This window comes from Leptonotus elevatus, chromosome 1 (assembly GCF_054856555.1).
Source record: "Leptonotus elevatus isolate MCC_2025b chromosome 1, RoL_Lele_1.0, whole genome shotgun sequence".
NCBI classification, from domain to species: domain Eukaryota; kingdom Metazoa; phylum Chordata; class Actinopteri; order Syngnathiformes; family Syngnathidae; genus Leptonotus; species Leptonotus elevatus.
In genome coordinates this window covers 47,495,416-47,510,781 of record NC_141239.1, presented here as the reverse complement: position 1 = coordinate 47,510,781, position 15,366 = coordinate 47,495,416, and the positions used below count along the sequence as shown (strand labels likewise).

General features: G+C 37.9%; 1 protein-coding gene across 1 annotated transcript; it reads right to left on the bottom strand.

Annotated features, from left to right (window-relative positions):
- Nucleotides 1-34: 34 nt before the first annotated feature.
- On the bottom strand, nt 35-2,429 carry b9d1 (B9 protein domain 1). Its single transcript, XM_086061712.1, has 7 exons — nt 2,248-2,429; nt 2,021-2,089; nt 1,602-1,713; nt 1,382-1,478; nt 1,072-1,134; nt 439-506; nt 35-318 (listed from the first exon to the last, which is right to left on the bottom strand). The coding sequence occupies exons 1-7, from the start codon at nt 2,308-2,310 to the stop codon at nt 158-160; spliced, it is 633 nt and encodes a 210-aa protein (XP_085917838.1). The 5' UTR covers nt 2,311-2,429; the 3' UTR covers nt 35-157.
- Between the last annotated feature and the right edge of the window lie 12,937 nt (nt 2,430-15,366).

Sequence of the window (15,366 nt, the reverse complement as noted above, 5' to 3'; positions counted from 1 at the left end):
TTTTTTTTTTTAACATTTCAAAAAATAGATCATCTCTGTAAAGTCAAACTTTATGTAAAATAAAAAATACAAACTGGAAAACAGACATTTACATAACACATTTTGAATATAAAACTGTTTTGGACTATTCTAGGGAACACAATCAGTTTCCACATAATCACAAATTTGTCTGTTCCTCAGTGGACCAGCCAGATGTGGTGGTATGAGACTGTGTGCTTGAGGAATTTGATGGTCCAGAATCATAGCCCAGTTTCTTCATGTCCTTCATTATGATGTTAAAGCAGACTGTAACAAATCCTTGGGAGCAAACCCGTGTCACTGTAATAGTAAAACAACAGGTTATACCTAATGTGAATGTGGACACACACTCACACAAAACAATTCCAATCTAGTTGCTTCTGTTCTAATTTACCACTTAGAATAAACATCCACATATACCTTCTCGCCCTTCGCCCTGGGCTACCACTTTCGAGTCTGTGTACTCGGGTCGACGTCCCCAAAGCCAACTGCAAAAGAGGGAGTTCAGTTGCTAATATGCCACATTTGTAATATAATACAAAACAGTAAGACATAATTGAAATTCACTGAGTTTTGATGGCAGTGCAAATGTATAATTGGGCCCAGAGTTATTTGGTCAATTATGATTTTGCCTTAATACACAAACTATTTGAAAGGAAACTATCAAGCGAAGTATACTTTCAGCTTTAAGGCTTCAGAAAAAAAAAATGCACGTCATTTACTGTTTCAGAAACTGCAGCTAATTTGCAAATTACATGTTATGTAAATTGTCAAGAGCTCTGTCAAGCATATATATTTAGGTGGTTGAGACTTAGAAACAAACATATTTTGATTTGACAAGCCATCAAACTCAATGACTGCTTGAAGTTTGGAGACCATGGACATCACCAAAGTTTGAGTTTCACCTCTGGTTATGCTAGGATTTCATTGTGAAACTGAGAATCTATCAATAATATGTTCTTTGCTTTCTGTCAAATAAAACCCTTGTGGTGTATAAAAGGAAAAAAAGTGACTAAATACTGCCACTGTACCAATGGTGACCTTTCAACTCACCTAGTGAACTTTTGAAGTCTCCATGTGGGGTCAGGAACAAACATGGGGAGGGTCCGGGTATGTCTGTGGGGGCCACCAAATAGCTGATATGTTTCACATATTTAAAAGGGCATACAATAAACACTTGCGAGATGCTTCAAAAGAGTTGTTTAGAATTCTTTGATATATCTTATGCTACAGCTCTCAAATTAGATCACCAAGTTGTTTGGGCAGGTTGAATATATATAGTACAAGCAACATTTCAAACTAAACTGAAAAAGAATAGAATGGTCAGATACGATTTGAAGTTGATAAGGGTGCTAGCACTGACTTTCCAGGTGTTAAGGGGACGTGCGTTGCTCCATAGCCTCTGACCACATCGTTGCCAAACACATCTGGTCCATACACACTCAGCACAAGTTGAGGCCCTGATTTACAAAGATTACAAAGATACATTGGATTTTGATAAACATTTCTGTCATATTAAATTAAATTATTCAATCAATGATCTCATGTGTGTGTGTGCGCGCGCGCATGCGAGAGATACTCACATCCTGAGGGGTTTGTGCTCTTAAAAGTTATTTCCAGTGGGAAGTTCCATATCAATTTGTGTGATGACTGACTGCCTTTACTTGTTATTTGAGTGATGCCTTCCTCCAAACCCTAGAGAAGATCAACAACAACAAAACGACAATACAAATATAAGTATGAACATGGGTAAGCAGTAACAAAATTGAAAGTTAACTACTGCAAGGAGGAACAATAAATACAATTAAAAAATCCACAGTGTGTTATATGGTGCTGGAGCACCCCCAGCTGACTTTGGGCTAGAGGTGGGGCACACAACAAAGGTGCAAGAGGTGGCTGATCGCCAACAAATGTTATTATTTTAAAAAATCATATATTTGACAGATTATGTAGTGTTACATAAAGCTTTACAGTAAACCATTGTATTAAGAAGGTTACTCACAGCGGTGGGCATCCAGTCTTGGCCGTAAACAAAACAGTATTTGCAGTACAAGTCGTCATAGCTCGGAAACTGAAATTTAAAAAACACGCCATGTCAAATTGCTGAACAAAAGAGTAAATACGCGTAATCTCGTTCTTGAACTTGCACAAACGCCAAGCGTTACAAGTCTTCTTAGCTGGCTAGCTAGCTAGTGTTAGCAGCCACGCTAAACACGAAGCAAAACTCACATTCGCTCCCTCAATCTGTCCGTTCACCGAGAGAAGAAACACAGATGGGTTGCTTGTAGCCATACCGGCTTCAAACAATACATCGAAATCTGTTTTTCGAAGGCTATAGTTTTAGAAAATTAAAACATTTTGACTGCTTCCTGTGCTAGCCGAAGCCTCTCTGTTGCTAAGGCGACGATTGCTCCGCCCTACGGTTCCTCACAAGGCACAAATTAAATAGAAAATAAAAGGCGGAAAATATATTTCGCTTAATGTCCACAAGATGACAGCAGTGTAGCAAATATTGAACTGAAGTAAGTCAGTACATGGTACATACCTGTATTTTCAATTTTGGGTTTGATTTGAGATGCTCCGCAATGTTAATAGTGTTTCAGCTATACAGTGTTGTTAGCCATTAGCCACAATTTGAAGTTAGCATGTCAACACAATAAGATACGGGTTTACAAACTTTTCGGAGCAAAGAGGCGGTACATAAGCCAAAGACCCCCTCATAAGATCAACACAAATGAAACAATCTATTAGTTGGCATAAATGTGTGAAACCCACAATATTATTTTCTTGCAAATCGCTGGCGTCACGGGTCCCTCCAAAACCTCACTCTTCAGGACATTAAAAAACAAAAACAAAAAAAACGTTTAACCCTTAACATTGTATCATCAAAGAGAGCAAGTCAATTTCAATACTTCATATTGGTCAATAATTTGTAAAATTTACACCTACACATATGGACCTGTGAAATTTACCAAATTGTTACATAGGAAATTCTGGCCTGGCAATGTTTCTTACTAAATGGTCTTGTTGTCTTCATTTTGGCAGAAAATCAGTACAATAACTGCACTTCACTCACTTTTTACTTTATGTTACAAGCATTCCTCCCCCACCACATTTCATTATTTGTATGAACAATGGTCTCAGTTCTCTGACAGACTGAACTACTTGACTGAAACATGGAATTAGACATATCAGCAGGTATATATTGTAAACCATTGCTGCCTGACAAGGGAGCTACAGCTACTGAATGTACCCGGTAATGACTTCTGATTTCAAACTCTTTGTTTTTAAATGTACTTATATTACCAATTAAATCTGACTACACATTTATAGGATTGTCACAGTCAGAAGGGTCCTCTAAGAAAGACAACTTCGATAAGGCCGGCAATGAAAATGAGTGTGACTCCCATAAAGGCACAGTACACATTTGAATGTTTCAATTTAAATATTCGTAATCTGTGTAGTCGAAAGGAAACCAAATTAATTTAACCCAAATTATATTGAAGCATCATTGCTTACTAGAAATACTGCGCGGGTGTAGGGACGTCAACTAAGGTAGCGATGAATAATGTATTGGTTTATTATGTTTGTTTTATTAGCACAACAGTCCCCATAAGTCAGTATGCATTAAAAAAAAATGAACATAAACATTTATTGCAAATTATTTAATATCTTAAGATACAAGATAAAACTGCATCCAACAACTAATTTAACAGCTCCATTGCAGTTGTATAACTCGTTTCCTTTTGACATCTGTTATGCGAGCGTGCGGTGCTGTTTTTTGAATTTTGAATTTTAGAACTACACCCACGTTCTCAATATTACTCCTCAAAGCCACTCGTGTTTTTTTCATAATACCACACTTATTCTATTTTTCAAGCCTTACTACTCCGTGTGATTATTAGCTTTCTTGTTTAGATATTTTTTTTAGTTTCAGTGCAGAATATCAAGTGTTCTCACAGGCTCTAAATAAACTCAAATTTTCCATCTCTGTCTGCACACACCCATGTTTCCCGTGTTTTCCTGTCTGTGCGTCAAACATGTCACTGTATCCTGCAGTCACACAGCACTGTGCATCACCTCTCCGTGTGAGTCCCTGACCTTTTACTGCTGCCCAAACATCTTACCATGGATGCATTAAAAGAAGTGGACGTGTATACAAAACCCTTGACTGTGAGGCAGACTTTCTGTCCATGTTTCTGGAATAAAACAATTACAATTACTAAAGTGCTCATTTTGGGGAAATGTGTGTAGTGGAGTTACTCTGTAATATCACGCATGAGCATCAAGTTAAAAATAAACAAATTGCCCCATGTAAGGAGATGACGGCATCTCCAGTAGTCTATACTGGTAAAGAAGCCCCATGTTGACCATATATGGAAATCAGTCAAACCAACACACTGTTCTAGCTTGTCACGTCACAATAAACAAGGCTAGAAGTTAAAATGTCAGATTAGCAGATGATATGAAGAAATTCCACATTTATTCCCATGTGGTTTACTATTTAAAATGCTGTGGCAAGACTTTTCTTCTATTCACTGTCAATTGACAGCCATCAGTCTCTGAATAAAAAGTGTGTTTTTACATCTCATCATATATTTCTGAGCTTTTTCATTCAAATGTTATCAGGTACTTTAGTTGGAAATCTTACCAGATATGAAACGAGGAGTTTTCAGTCTTAAAACTATTATCTCTGTTTGGATTACAAACATTTGCCGCTGTATTCGAAACAATGACAACATTCCCTTTTACTACAAAGTAGGATGCCATTGTTATGTCATTCTGTTCACTTTGTGCTATAATGTCATATTACGGTGTATTTCGACTCGTTTTGGTTGATATGTCCATTTAAATAAATCATTTGTAAAATTACGTTAGAGGCGAGGAACTCCGGGTTATTTTGTGGCAGACATGCTGGTAGCTAAAGTCGTCTAAAAACACGTTGGCTAAAGATGCGCTTGTTCTAATCATTGCTTATTTTAACATTTGTGCTGCTGAGAAATTAAAATAGAAAGGCCAAGGAGGCTATTTATAGAGAAATCTCAAAATCCAACATTTTTGTCCAAACAATCTTTTTTTTTTTGTCTTTCTCAAACTAGCTGAAAACTAAAGCATGTATTTTGCTTATTTTTTTGTCTTTTTTTTTGTCTTTCTTTTCTTCCTTTTTATTTTTATTTTTTTAAAGAGCTCAGTATTGTTCATTCAGTAATGTCATCATCATTGCTCTTTATTTTTTTTTTGTATGTGTATGTGCATGTGTATGTGTATGTGTATGTGTATGTGCATGTGTATGTGTATGTGCATGTGTATGTGCGTGTATGTGTGTGTGCGTGTGTGTGTGTGTGTGTGCGTGCGTGCGTGCGTGCGTGCGTGTGAGTGTGTGTGTGTGTGTATTTGTTAGTTCACCAAAAACCTATTAAAAAAATCCCATACCGTTCACCTAAACCGAACACCGCCGTCAGGAGACCCGAGGAAGGACCAAAGAAAACAAAGGAAAGTGAAATCCAGCACCGACCAGACACCACCCACGGGCCACCAACCAGAGTTCTTCACCAACCCCAGAAACAACTAAATTCCAACAAATCAGGGAGAGAGACCTCAAGAGACCAAAGGAGAGACTGAGGAAAGGAAGGAAGGACAAACAAAACGTATTTAGCTTTTTCAAATCAATTACAAGTCAATCAATTACAACGGCTTGTGCTAATACTACATCTTGTGCGCTTTCCTTCCCCCATGGACTGATCAATTGCCTTCCCTGTCCCATTGCTTCATTTTGACCTCTCTCATTCCCCTCCCCCACTTTCCCGTCACCTTCCAGCTAATCTCTCCCTGCCTCCCATCTGCACCTTTTTTGGTTACATTCTTGTCATCCTCTCCCCCCCCCCCCCCCCCACACTGATGAGATATTGCCTCTTATCCCCTTCCCAGTGTGTCCCCATTGCTTTTCATTCCACCATGTCCTCCTCCACCACCACCACCTTCTTCGCCTGCCAAATGTGTGTCATTTTCTTTCCCCCCCACCCCTGCAACCTTTCTTGCCAACATTCCAACCCCACGTTCCCTCTCGAAATGTCACTCCTTTTCACCGCTTCCCTGTCTCTCATATCACAATCCTTTTCCTTATTCATATTCACCTGCCATGGTGGGTCTGTGTACGCTTTCTACTTCCTCCCATCTTCTCCTACTCTTATTGCTGCTCCATTTTTCTTCCGGCCAAATTTCAGATTGAGAGGCAAGTATTGATGATTGGAAGACCGATCCCATGGGGGTCATATGGTCCTTACAAAATCTTGACTTTGTACCTGAAAGGCAACATTTGAGATCCTTTGTATTTTGACAACTCACAGTTCTAGCTTCATCGATTGACAGATTTTGGTTTGGTTTATCAATGAACAATTTTGATAACGCTAGCCTACATGTGGCAACACATCATAAATTGAGGATGTTAAGACCTCAACCGTGTCCTTCAGAAGTCTGTGCACCAATGAAAGTCACTCTATATGCTCCTTATGTATTCCTCATGGTAATTGTTTTTTTTTTTATGTCACAGAGCACACATTGATTTCATGCCTGGAGGCCACTTGAAGCTGCTTAGAGAAATGGTCACGCTCGAGTGCCCTCCACTGATATGCACCAGGTGAGTGAGAATCGTCTAGGATGAAATCAACACTGCAAAAAGGACAGTAGAAAATTTAAGAAAGAAATGTAGTAAAATAAGAAAATTATTACTTCAAATAAGCAAAATTATCTGCCAACAGAACAAGAAAATGTTACTTAAATTGAACTGAAGGATTTTGAAAAATAAGAAAATAATACTAGGCTCATATTAACCACAGCGGTCTTGAAAACAGTATTTTTTAGAGTAAAACCAAGTAATATATATTTTTTTCAAGCTGTGAAAGATAAATAAAACTTTTTGCTTTAAATGCATTTTTTTTTCTTTTTTTTAACGCTTGGATAACTTTGCCTGAGTGTCAAGCAGGGAGGTAACAGGGTCCCATTTTCTTTGTCTTTGGCATGACCCAGGCAGGGATCGAACTTACAAACTCAAAGTCTGAGGGTAGGAACTTTACCACGAGACCAATGAGCTGGTACTTGCTGGGCAAAAATGAGCTTATAAATGTAACTAAACGAACCACTTAAGCTATATTGCACTTTTGTCTGATTGTTTTCATACTTGCCTTTGATGTTGGTTAATTGTCATTGTAAAATGTAGACAATGCTTGTTTTAAGCCTCACAGTACTTAAAACTGGCTGTTAACTCAATGCCAAGACTGCTTGATCAAATAAGATAAATAAGTAATAAGTATCTTAAAATGAGCGCAATATATATATATATATATATATATAAAAATATTAATAATAAATAAAATAAATAAATAAATAAAAAATAATAAAGAGCAATGATGATGACATTTCCAAATGAACAATACTGAGCTCTTTATAAAAAAGAAGAAAAGAAAAAAAAGAAAAAAAATGAGCGCAATGATCTTGTCTGACAATTTTGTTAAAAATAACTTGTCAAAGCAAAATAAGCAAAATTAGGTTAGATTTAAGAAATTATATTTTATTTAAGATTTCAGTTTTTGCAGTGGGAAGGTTTGCAATGAAAAAAGTAAAGCACCCTAAAGAAGTAAGTGCCTTTATCTTACAAGGGTGTGCTGTATACCTAAACAATCCTATTGGGTAGCGCTAAGCCATAATACAAAAAGTAAGACACATGCACTGCAATGAGTCATACTGTATTATTTTGGTAATATGGTGCAAATGCAGAGCAAATGTGTATCCAGTTCTTATGTCTTACTATTTGAGCATTAAGCAAGAAGGTAAGAAAATACAGGCACTTCATGCAAGAAATATAGCCAGATGACTAACAGCTCATGGGAGAATGCAGTGACTCTGTCGTGCGCACTAGCAGTGGAGAGGCAATGAGTAAAAACACCAGGGACCATTTGGAAACCTCAGTGTGTAATCTTGCTATTTCCCAGGCTTTCTCACGGCTTGACAGGTTTGTAAGGCCTGGCAAACCCAAGAGGAACATCGGGTCTAGAGAGCAATATGGAAGGCTGACGCTATTTAAAATATGCCTTAAAATATGCTCTGCTGACTTTCCGTCAAACTTGAAGAACGGCAAAAAAAAACAGGCAAGCATATTTTCTTCCGGATATGCTGTTTGTGTGAGTATACATTCAAAATTGTAAGAAAGATATTGTATCCCATCACAATGCTTTTTTTGACTTCATTTGAGAGTAACTTCCAAATTATGAGGAGCAATTTTTTTGCAAGGGTTTTATTAAACAATCGCAATATGACAATATAATGAATTTTGTATTAAATAATTAATAAAGTGTGCATGTCCTTCCCATACCTGCATACTTTTCCTCCCGCATTCCAAAAAAACATGACATGGTAGGTCTGATAATGATCCTCACCTGTGTTGGCTGAGGGAGACATGGAAAACAGGCTGGATAGGGGTTACCCAGGACCAGGGTTGAGAACCACTTATCGAGCTGGTGCAGTGTTAGTACCTCAAGTAGGTAGTTGATGAATCTTTTTTTGGGTGATTGATTCTCAGTTTTGCTATTCGTTATGTTTTGATGAGGCACAAAATGCTAATTTTGCCTGACAAACTGCGACGCCAAACTGCTTATTTCAACCCTTGCATCGTAGAAATGAAGGCCAACGTTTTATTTGGATCATCGGCAGATGAATTGTGTTAGTTCTCATACACACGATGTTGTTGACCGTGTTATTCAAAGTGGTCTTGTTGCCCTAACATTTGGAGGACACCTGGTGGGATACACGTGGTCTCTATAATCATTTCTAGTTGAACATCTTGTTTTGTAGGTTGCAGTGCTCGATCTGCCACACTGAGAGGCGTTTTGAATATGTTGTGTCTCATGTAATATGTATGGTAGCCAAAATAGAGTCAATTCATTGTAAATGTAGTGTTTACCTGCATATGCACACTTTTGTGAAAAACAATGTCAAACTCAGTTGTACTGCTGCTTACTGTATATGGTCCATCTTTGGCCCAGTTTAAAAAAACGGCCTGTTCAAATTAGATTTCACTGAAATCTTTTGCACAGATGTAAGCACTATACGACCATTATTTTGTAAACATTCTAGTAACGACACATGACTTGACTGACACAAGATACTGTATACCACAAACAGGAAAATATTATATGATGGCAAAAAAAATTATAATATACAGTATTAGTATTGTTTATAAGTCATTAGGGCATTTAGAATAAAATCGTTATTTTTAGTCACAATATTAGGTGAAAAGACGAGGACTACCAAGGGCTTATCCAAGTTTGGTTATGTTTGTGTTTGTTCCTGAGAAAGAACTACACGTTCTGTCATGAACTATTTTGTTGGGTTTGTTCCATCATCTTACCAGAAGTGCTTTAAATAAATATTTAATGATATTACACCGTCATTATTATTATGTTGCAGGTCTGCGAAGGTTAATGGCCTCGAACTGTTGTGTTATGTTCCTGTGGGAATTTGATGTTCACACCATGAAGTTAAGACTTTACTCTCCCAATATTACAGTTTTGTTTTCAGTTTGACCCTACTATTCCTATCAAATATTAAAAAAAAAACTAATATACGACAGTAAGATCTTAATTTTTTCCTGATAGTCAGTTTCCACAATATCTCAATGCACGGGACTTTAAGATGATATTCTTTCATGCTCCCTTTTTAGAGAGCAGATTCTTCCCGCAGGTTAGCACACATCTCTCTGACCTCTGTCGTCCTTCGGTCGAGAGAAAACGATGGTGAGAGGGGAGACATGTTGTAGGGGCAAAAAAATGAGCAAGCCGTTGCTTTAAAAAGACATCTGGCGTAAAGTGCCATCAAGGAAAAGGACGAGAGAGAAGAGATGGATCGGAAGGACTCTGAGAGGAGCTTATTTATGTATGCATTACTAGAGTGTGTCGTTAAGGTCAGCCTGAGTAATACCTGATGAGGCTGTTGGTTAATTTTTTTTTAAATAACATTTCAAATAATATTTTCTTCCATCAAAATAAGTAACGCTGCACCACCCAAGTAAAACTCATGTACAGGATATATATATATATATATAAGAAGCATCATGATAGGAAGAGATATAACAATCTTTGAATTCTTCATAATTACATCTATTCATCCATTTTCCAAACCGCTTATTCCTCATGGGTCAAAATGTAAAATCACGTGAAATTTTGTCATTTTCAAACCAAACCTGCTCTATGCACATAGAGCTGTAAGAACAACTGAAAACATTGTGCACAAAAAATACCGCCAATTATAACTCAGACGTTTACACTTTTAAGCATCCACATTTTTCCCCCAACATCAGTTAATAACGATCCCCTTTGACAATGATCGAGGCAGTAATCATTCATCTTCCCCAAGCGGCTTCCATCATTTAAACTTTTTTAGAGTTGTCTTTGAAAACATTGTCCTTGAACTGACGCTTCCCAGCTCCAGAGGCTGATGCCTTATCCATTAGGCTACTGTAATACCACATATGTATATGGTCACACAAAATGTTACCATTAGATACCACAGAAGATATTTTCTGTGGTTAGCCTTTTAGACGTCTTTAATCTCAAGCCGCTGAGAGTCCACCATGTTTTGACTCATGATGATTTCAATCTTTTGCATGTGTTCATGAATGTGTGTGTTCGTGTCTGACTCGGAGCATTCCCATTAAAAAAAAATGGCTAAAGGACAATAAATGTCCTCAATAAAACTTTAATTAACAGATTAAATGACTCAGGTAAACACAGCCACAGTGACTCTGCATAATTGTCTGATTGTGGCCACAAGGAGCAAAACAAAGCAGGCCAGGTAAAATATCATCGATTTATGGCTGGCGTCTGAGCAAGGAAGATGCAATTTGTTATGGGGGGCCCATTAGTCATGCAGTATGCATTTCTGTGTGTATTTCTAAGAAAAGATGTAAAAAAAAAAAATATGGGTGGGCAACAGAGCATTATCATTAATATGGCTCCACTACCATTAGCCTGAGTGCTTTCGTGACAATATAATGGCTGTCGCCCAGACAACAGGGTCACCGTTTATGAACACGGCAAGCACTGATGTCAATGTAGTAAAGTAGGTCCCCAAGTCCCACTTGGCTAAAGCAGAGGCTCTTCCACAAATGCAGACACACTCAGCTTGGGCAGGGCAACTCATGGGGGATATGAGAGGTTTTCTGAACCGCCAATCAATAATGTAAGAAAGAATGATGAAAAAAAAAAACGAGTGAGTGACTGAGCAAGCAAGTGCCTGAAATGAAAAAGAGAAGGAGAGGGAGAGGGAGAGAGTCCTCCCTCGTGAGGAGTTCTTTCCTGTTACAATGGAGTTATTTGACCAATTTTCATATCCTTGATGTTATTAACTGTTCCATTAGCACGCAACTGAGTGCCCGAGATGTTTTTCTTCAAGTTCGCATTTACTGTAACTTGACTCAAATGGTTCGCGGGGTAATGCAAAGTGGTGGATGCATTATCAATAGTTGTTTTGTGGAAATGGGTGGAGAACATTAAAGTTTTCCTTCCCAGCCGAGAAGTAGACAAACATGGCTGATTAATACAAATGGGAAAAATTATTGGCAATTAGCATCTTCATTTATTAGGTTTTCCCTTCCGTCTGCCGTTTAAACATTAAAGTTGGAAACTTGCTCACTAAACTAAACTGAACCAAGCCTTACTTGCTTTGTAGAAACAACTGTCTGTCATAATCTGGGAAATCGATTTTTGTCTTTATTTTTCTGGCTTGAGATTCGTGGTCTGACAATTAGTAAAAAGGTAAAAGCTGCGTTTGTTGAGAGGTATTGTCTTTGGCTTATGTGACATTTTACCCTTGTCACTGCACCACACAAAATAATAAGGCATGTGTTTGAAAACTGGAAGTACACACACACACACACACACACATATATATATATATATATATATATATATATATATATATATATATATATATATATATATATATATAATTGTGATTCTCTCAAGGGAGTTGACTTGGCAGATCCGTTCGGGATGGACATTGGACATGTACAATACTTCGAGCTGATTGGACAATGCGGCATCTTGAGCACGTTTGTTTTGACAAATCACGGCAACGGATGAAAATGTCGTCGTTGGTCTCGTCTTAGAAAAAAAAGGCACGAAGCGCCTCTCGCTGTTCAACATTAAACAAGGAAGATGTGAGTAATTCTGTGAGAACAGAATTAATTGCAGCGTCCATTTGTCTATGTTAAATTCGTTTTTCCCCCCGGCGTCTGCGCTTCCTGGTTTCCTCCAAGATGTATTCTCGTAGTTTTTGTGAACAAATACCAAACCATCATAACATTTTCATTTTCTTTATGTGACCAAAAGCGTTTGAGATATACTGTAACATCTCAAGTTATCAATACATTTACCGTACTTGTCACAGACCACACCAATGGCAAATAATCTTTTAATTCACACAAAATTATTAAATACAATTTCTCACTGTGGTAATATGACCTCATTTAAACACGAAAATACCACAAGGAACAACAATAAAATAACCAAACTTTGGCTGACGCCTCAAAAGATTAATTTTAAGCTTAATATGATCTTCAAAGTTGAGGCTGATTTCACCAGTTGAGAAGTCAAACTTTTAAAGGTTTCACATCTCGGATGATGTCCTATCGCTTCCTGAAAATTTGGGGTCAGTATATTTTTTCCTGCAAGACTAGTTGCTATGGACATCTAAAAGATGTAAGGATCAAAACTTTAAACCCGTTTTTCTCAAAACTAGGGATTTCAACCTGCCAACACTTCAATTGCTGTAACCTTGTCAATTTTTGAGGTACTTCCATGTATTGCATATCATTTTAAAGGGAATTAAGTGCAGAATTCAAATATATTAATATCTAAATTTTGATTTTTTTACTGTTGGTCGCTCTACTGGTACGTGGTAAAGTGGCCTGTTTGTTGATTTAACAGGGTACAAATGAAGGAATGAATGTGGAAATGTAATGTGTTTGCGTGGTGCGCAATCGCATGAATGCCATATTGTTTTTAATCCACCAATCACCACGCTGTGCCTGTGTGTGTGAAAATAATATATCAAAAGTCACGCACAACTCATCCTGTGTGTGTTTGTGTTAGAAAGTAACAGGGAGTGTCTCCGTTTGTTTGTTAGTGAAGGCGAAGGCTCAACGGGTGCGAAGTGCAAAGCTAAAATGAAGAAAAAAGATGAACTGGGTAATGAGGCTAAGGCGAGTGACACATTTGATCAAAAACAAAGTGGGGCGAGGCCCCAAAATAATAATGATAATAATAATATTAATAATAATAATAATAGCTAATAGAAGATAGATATACAATTTATAGGCAGGGAAGCAACAAAGTACCACTGTAATTAAGACTTCATGGGAACCTTGGCACTGAGCACTGAACACTGTAAAAGAGATTAGATGGAAATTATGACTCCCTTATCTGCTCTTTCCTTCATTGACATCTTCTCATTGTCTGCAAGTCCTCCCGAGACACTCTTTTGGCCAGTGTTAGGGAAAATATAAGAGGTGGCAATAATAAAAGATCATATATTCTGAATCTGTGCTGGTGGAAAAAATTAGAGATCACCTTTTTAAACAGCCCTTCAATTTTAAAGTTAAGAATGAATGTTTTATCGTTTTTATGTCTTAATAACAGAGATAAGCTTATATTTACACTTGAAAACTATTAAGAATTATGAATTTTTGTGAGAAAAAAGAAAACAAAAAAAATATTCAATGCCAGTCGCCGATGCAACACATTTACATACATTTAAATATGTTCACTATAAGTTGATGTCTTTTGGAAATGTGCACATTTTGTTCGTTTTGTACAATCTAGAGGTGCCTCAATTAATTGATTAGTAAATAACTAATCGATCATCAAATTAATGGAGAACTGTTTTCAATCAATTCATCTTGTAGAGCCACTTAATGTTTAAGGCCTCTGATTTCAGCCTCTAAAGTCCAGTGGTGTCAAAGTCCGGTCCTCGGGGCCTGAGTCCTGCATATTTTTGAGGTGTCCCACGTTCAACACAGCGGATTCATATTTAAGCTCATTAGCAAGCTCTACAGGAGCCTGATCATTATCCTGATCATTGAATCAGGTATGTTGGAGTAGAGAAACCTCAAAAACATGAGGGACTCTGGCCCCCGATGACCGAAACTTGGCATATGTGCTCTAAACAGTCAATATTCTCAGATTTCTGTATTACTCCATGGAAGTACCATCGACTTTTATTTTTCACTTAATTTTTTCTTTAACCAGGTAACACAATTTTTAACAGTTTATCTTTAACAATACCAACCTGGAGGTAATTTAAGGTTCACTTGCCCAAATGTCGGAGCCGGGATTCAAACTGCTGACCCTCACTAAGGCCCCGTCCAAACGGAAGCAAACCGGCTTCGTTCCTCAAACTCAAATCTCGTACACACAAAAGCATTTCAAGACTTGCGTGTGTCCAAAAGAAGACGCTGAGGATGTTTAACGGCTGTAATGTATATGCCAAGTCTGGAGTGGCGCTGTAGCGCAGCTACAGGGAGTTAACGGAAAGCGTAGAAGAAGAATCAGCGAAGAAGACAAACACTTTTTTTTCTAACTTTATTGCAATCTACAGAACAAACATGGCTTTGCATGTATCAAAACAACATGAAAAAGACAAACACAGGAGAAGTGACAATGGCGGGTGATACAAGTACAACACCGCTTGTTGAATGAGGGAATAAAGAAGCAAAATCATTTTGCACAAAACGGGTTAGGGTTAGGGTTAGGGTTATGATATTCTATGGGATAATCCATTTTTAAAATATTCGGTATTGACAGCCCTACTGCAAATCTTTCTGCACATTCACAGACTATGGTAAAAATAAAATAGAGAGGAGACAGCCTTGCTTGTTACGTATGTGGGTAGGCTGTGTGGATTGGTGGGCACGGCCCTTAATGATGGAGGGGGAGGGGGGGGGGGCATGTTGTGGACTGCTTCAGTGCGGAAATACAGCTGACTTGGCCATTTTTTCATTTTTAATTGGTTGCACTAGTAAACCCCGCTAAGATTGTCCTCTAGTCCATTTGTCACCCGACAATGCATGATGTTTATTTTTATTCCTTGCTATTATCTGGCGACCAGTCCAGGTTGCACTTCACTTCTCGCCCAAAGACAGCCGGGTTGGCTCCAGCACACCCGAGACACTCATGACAGGCTGTATAAAACATTGATGGATGCTTATATTTGTTAGACAAAACTCCCAGTGCTCCTAATGGCCAGTCTGGCCCTGGTTGCGTTCATGCTCAGCCATTATTGTCAAATGATGGTATA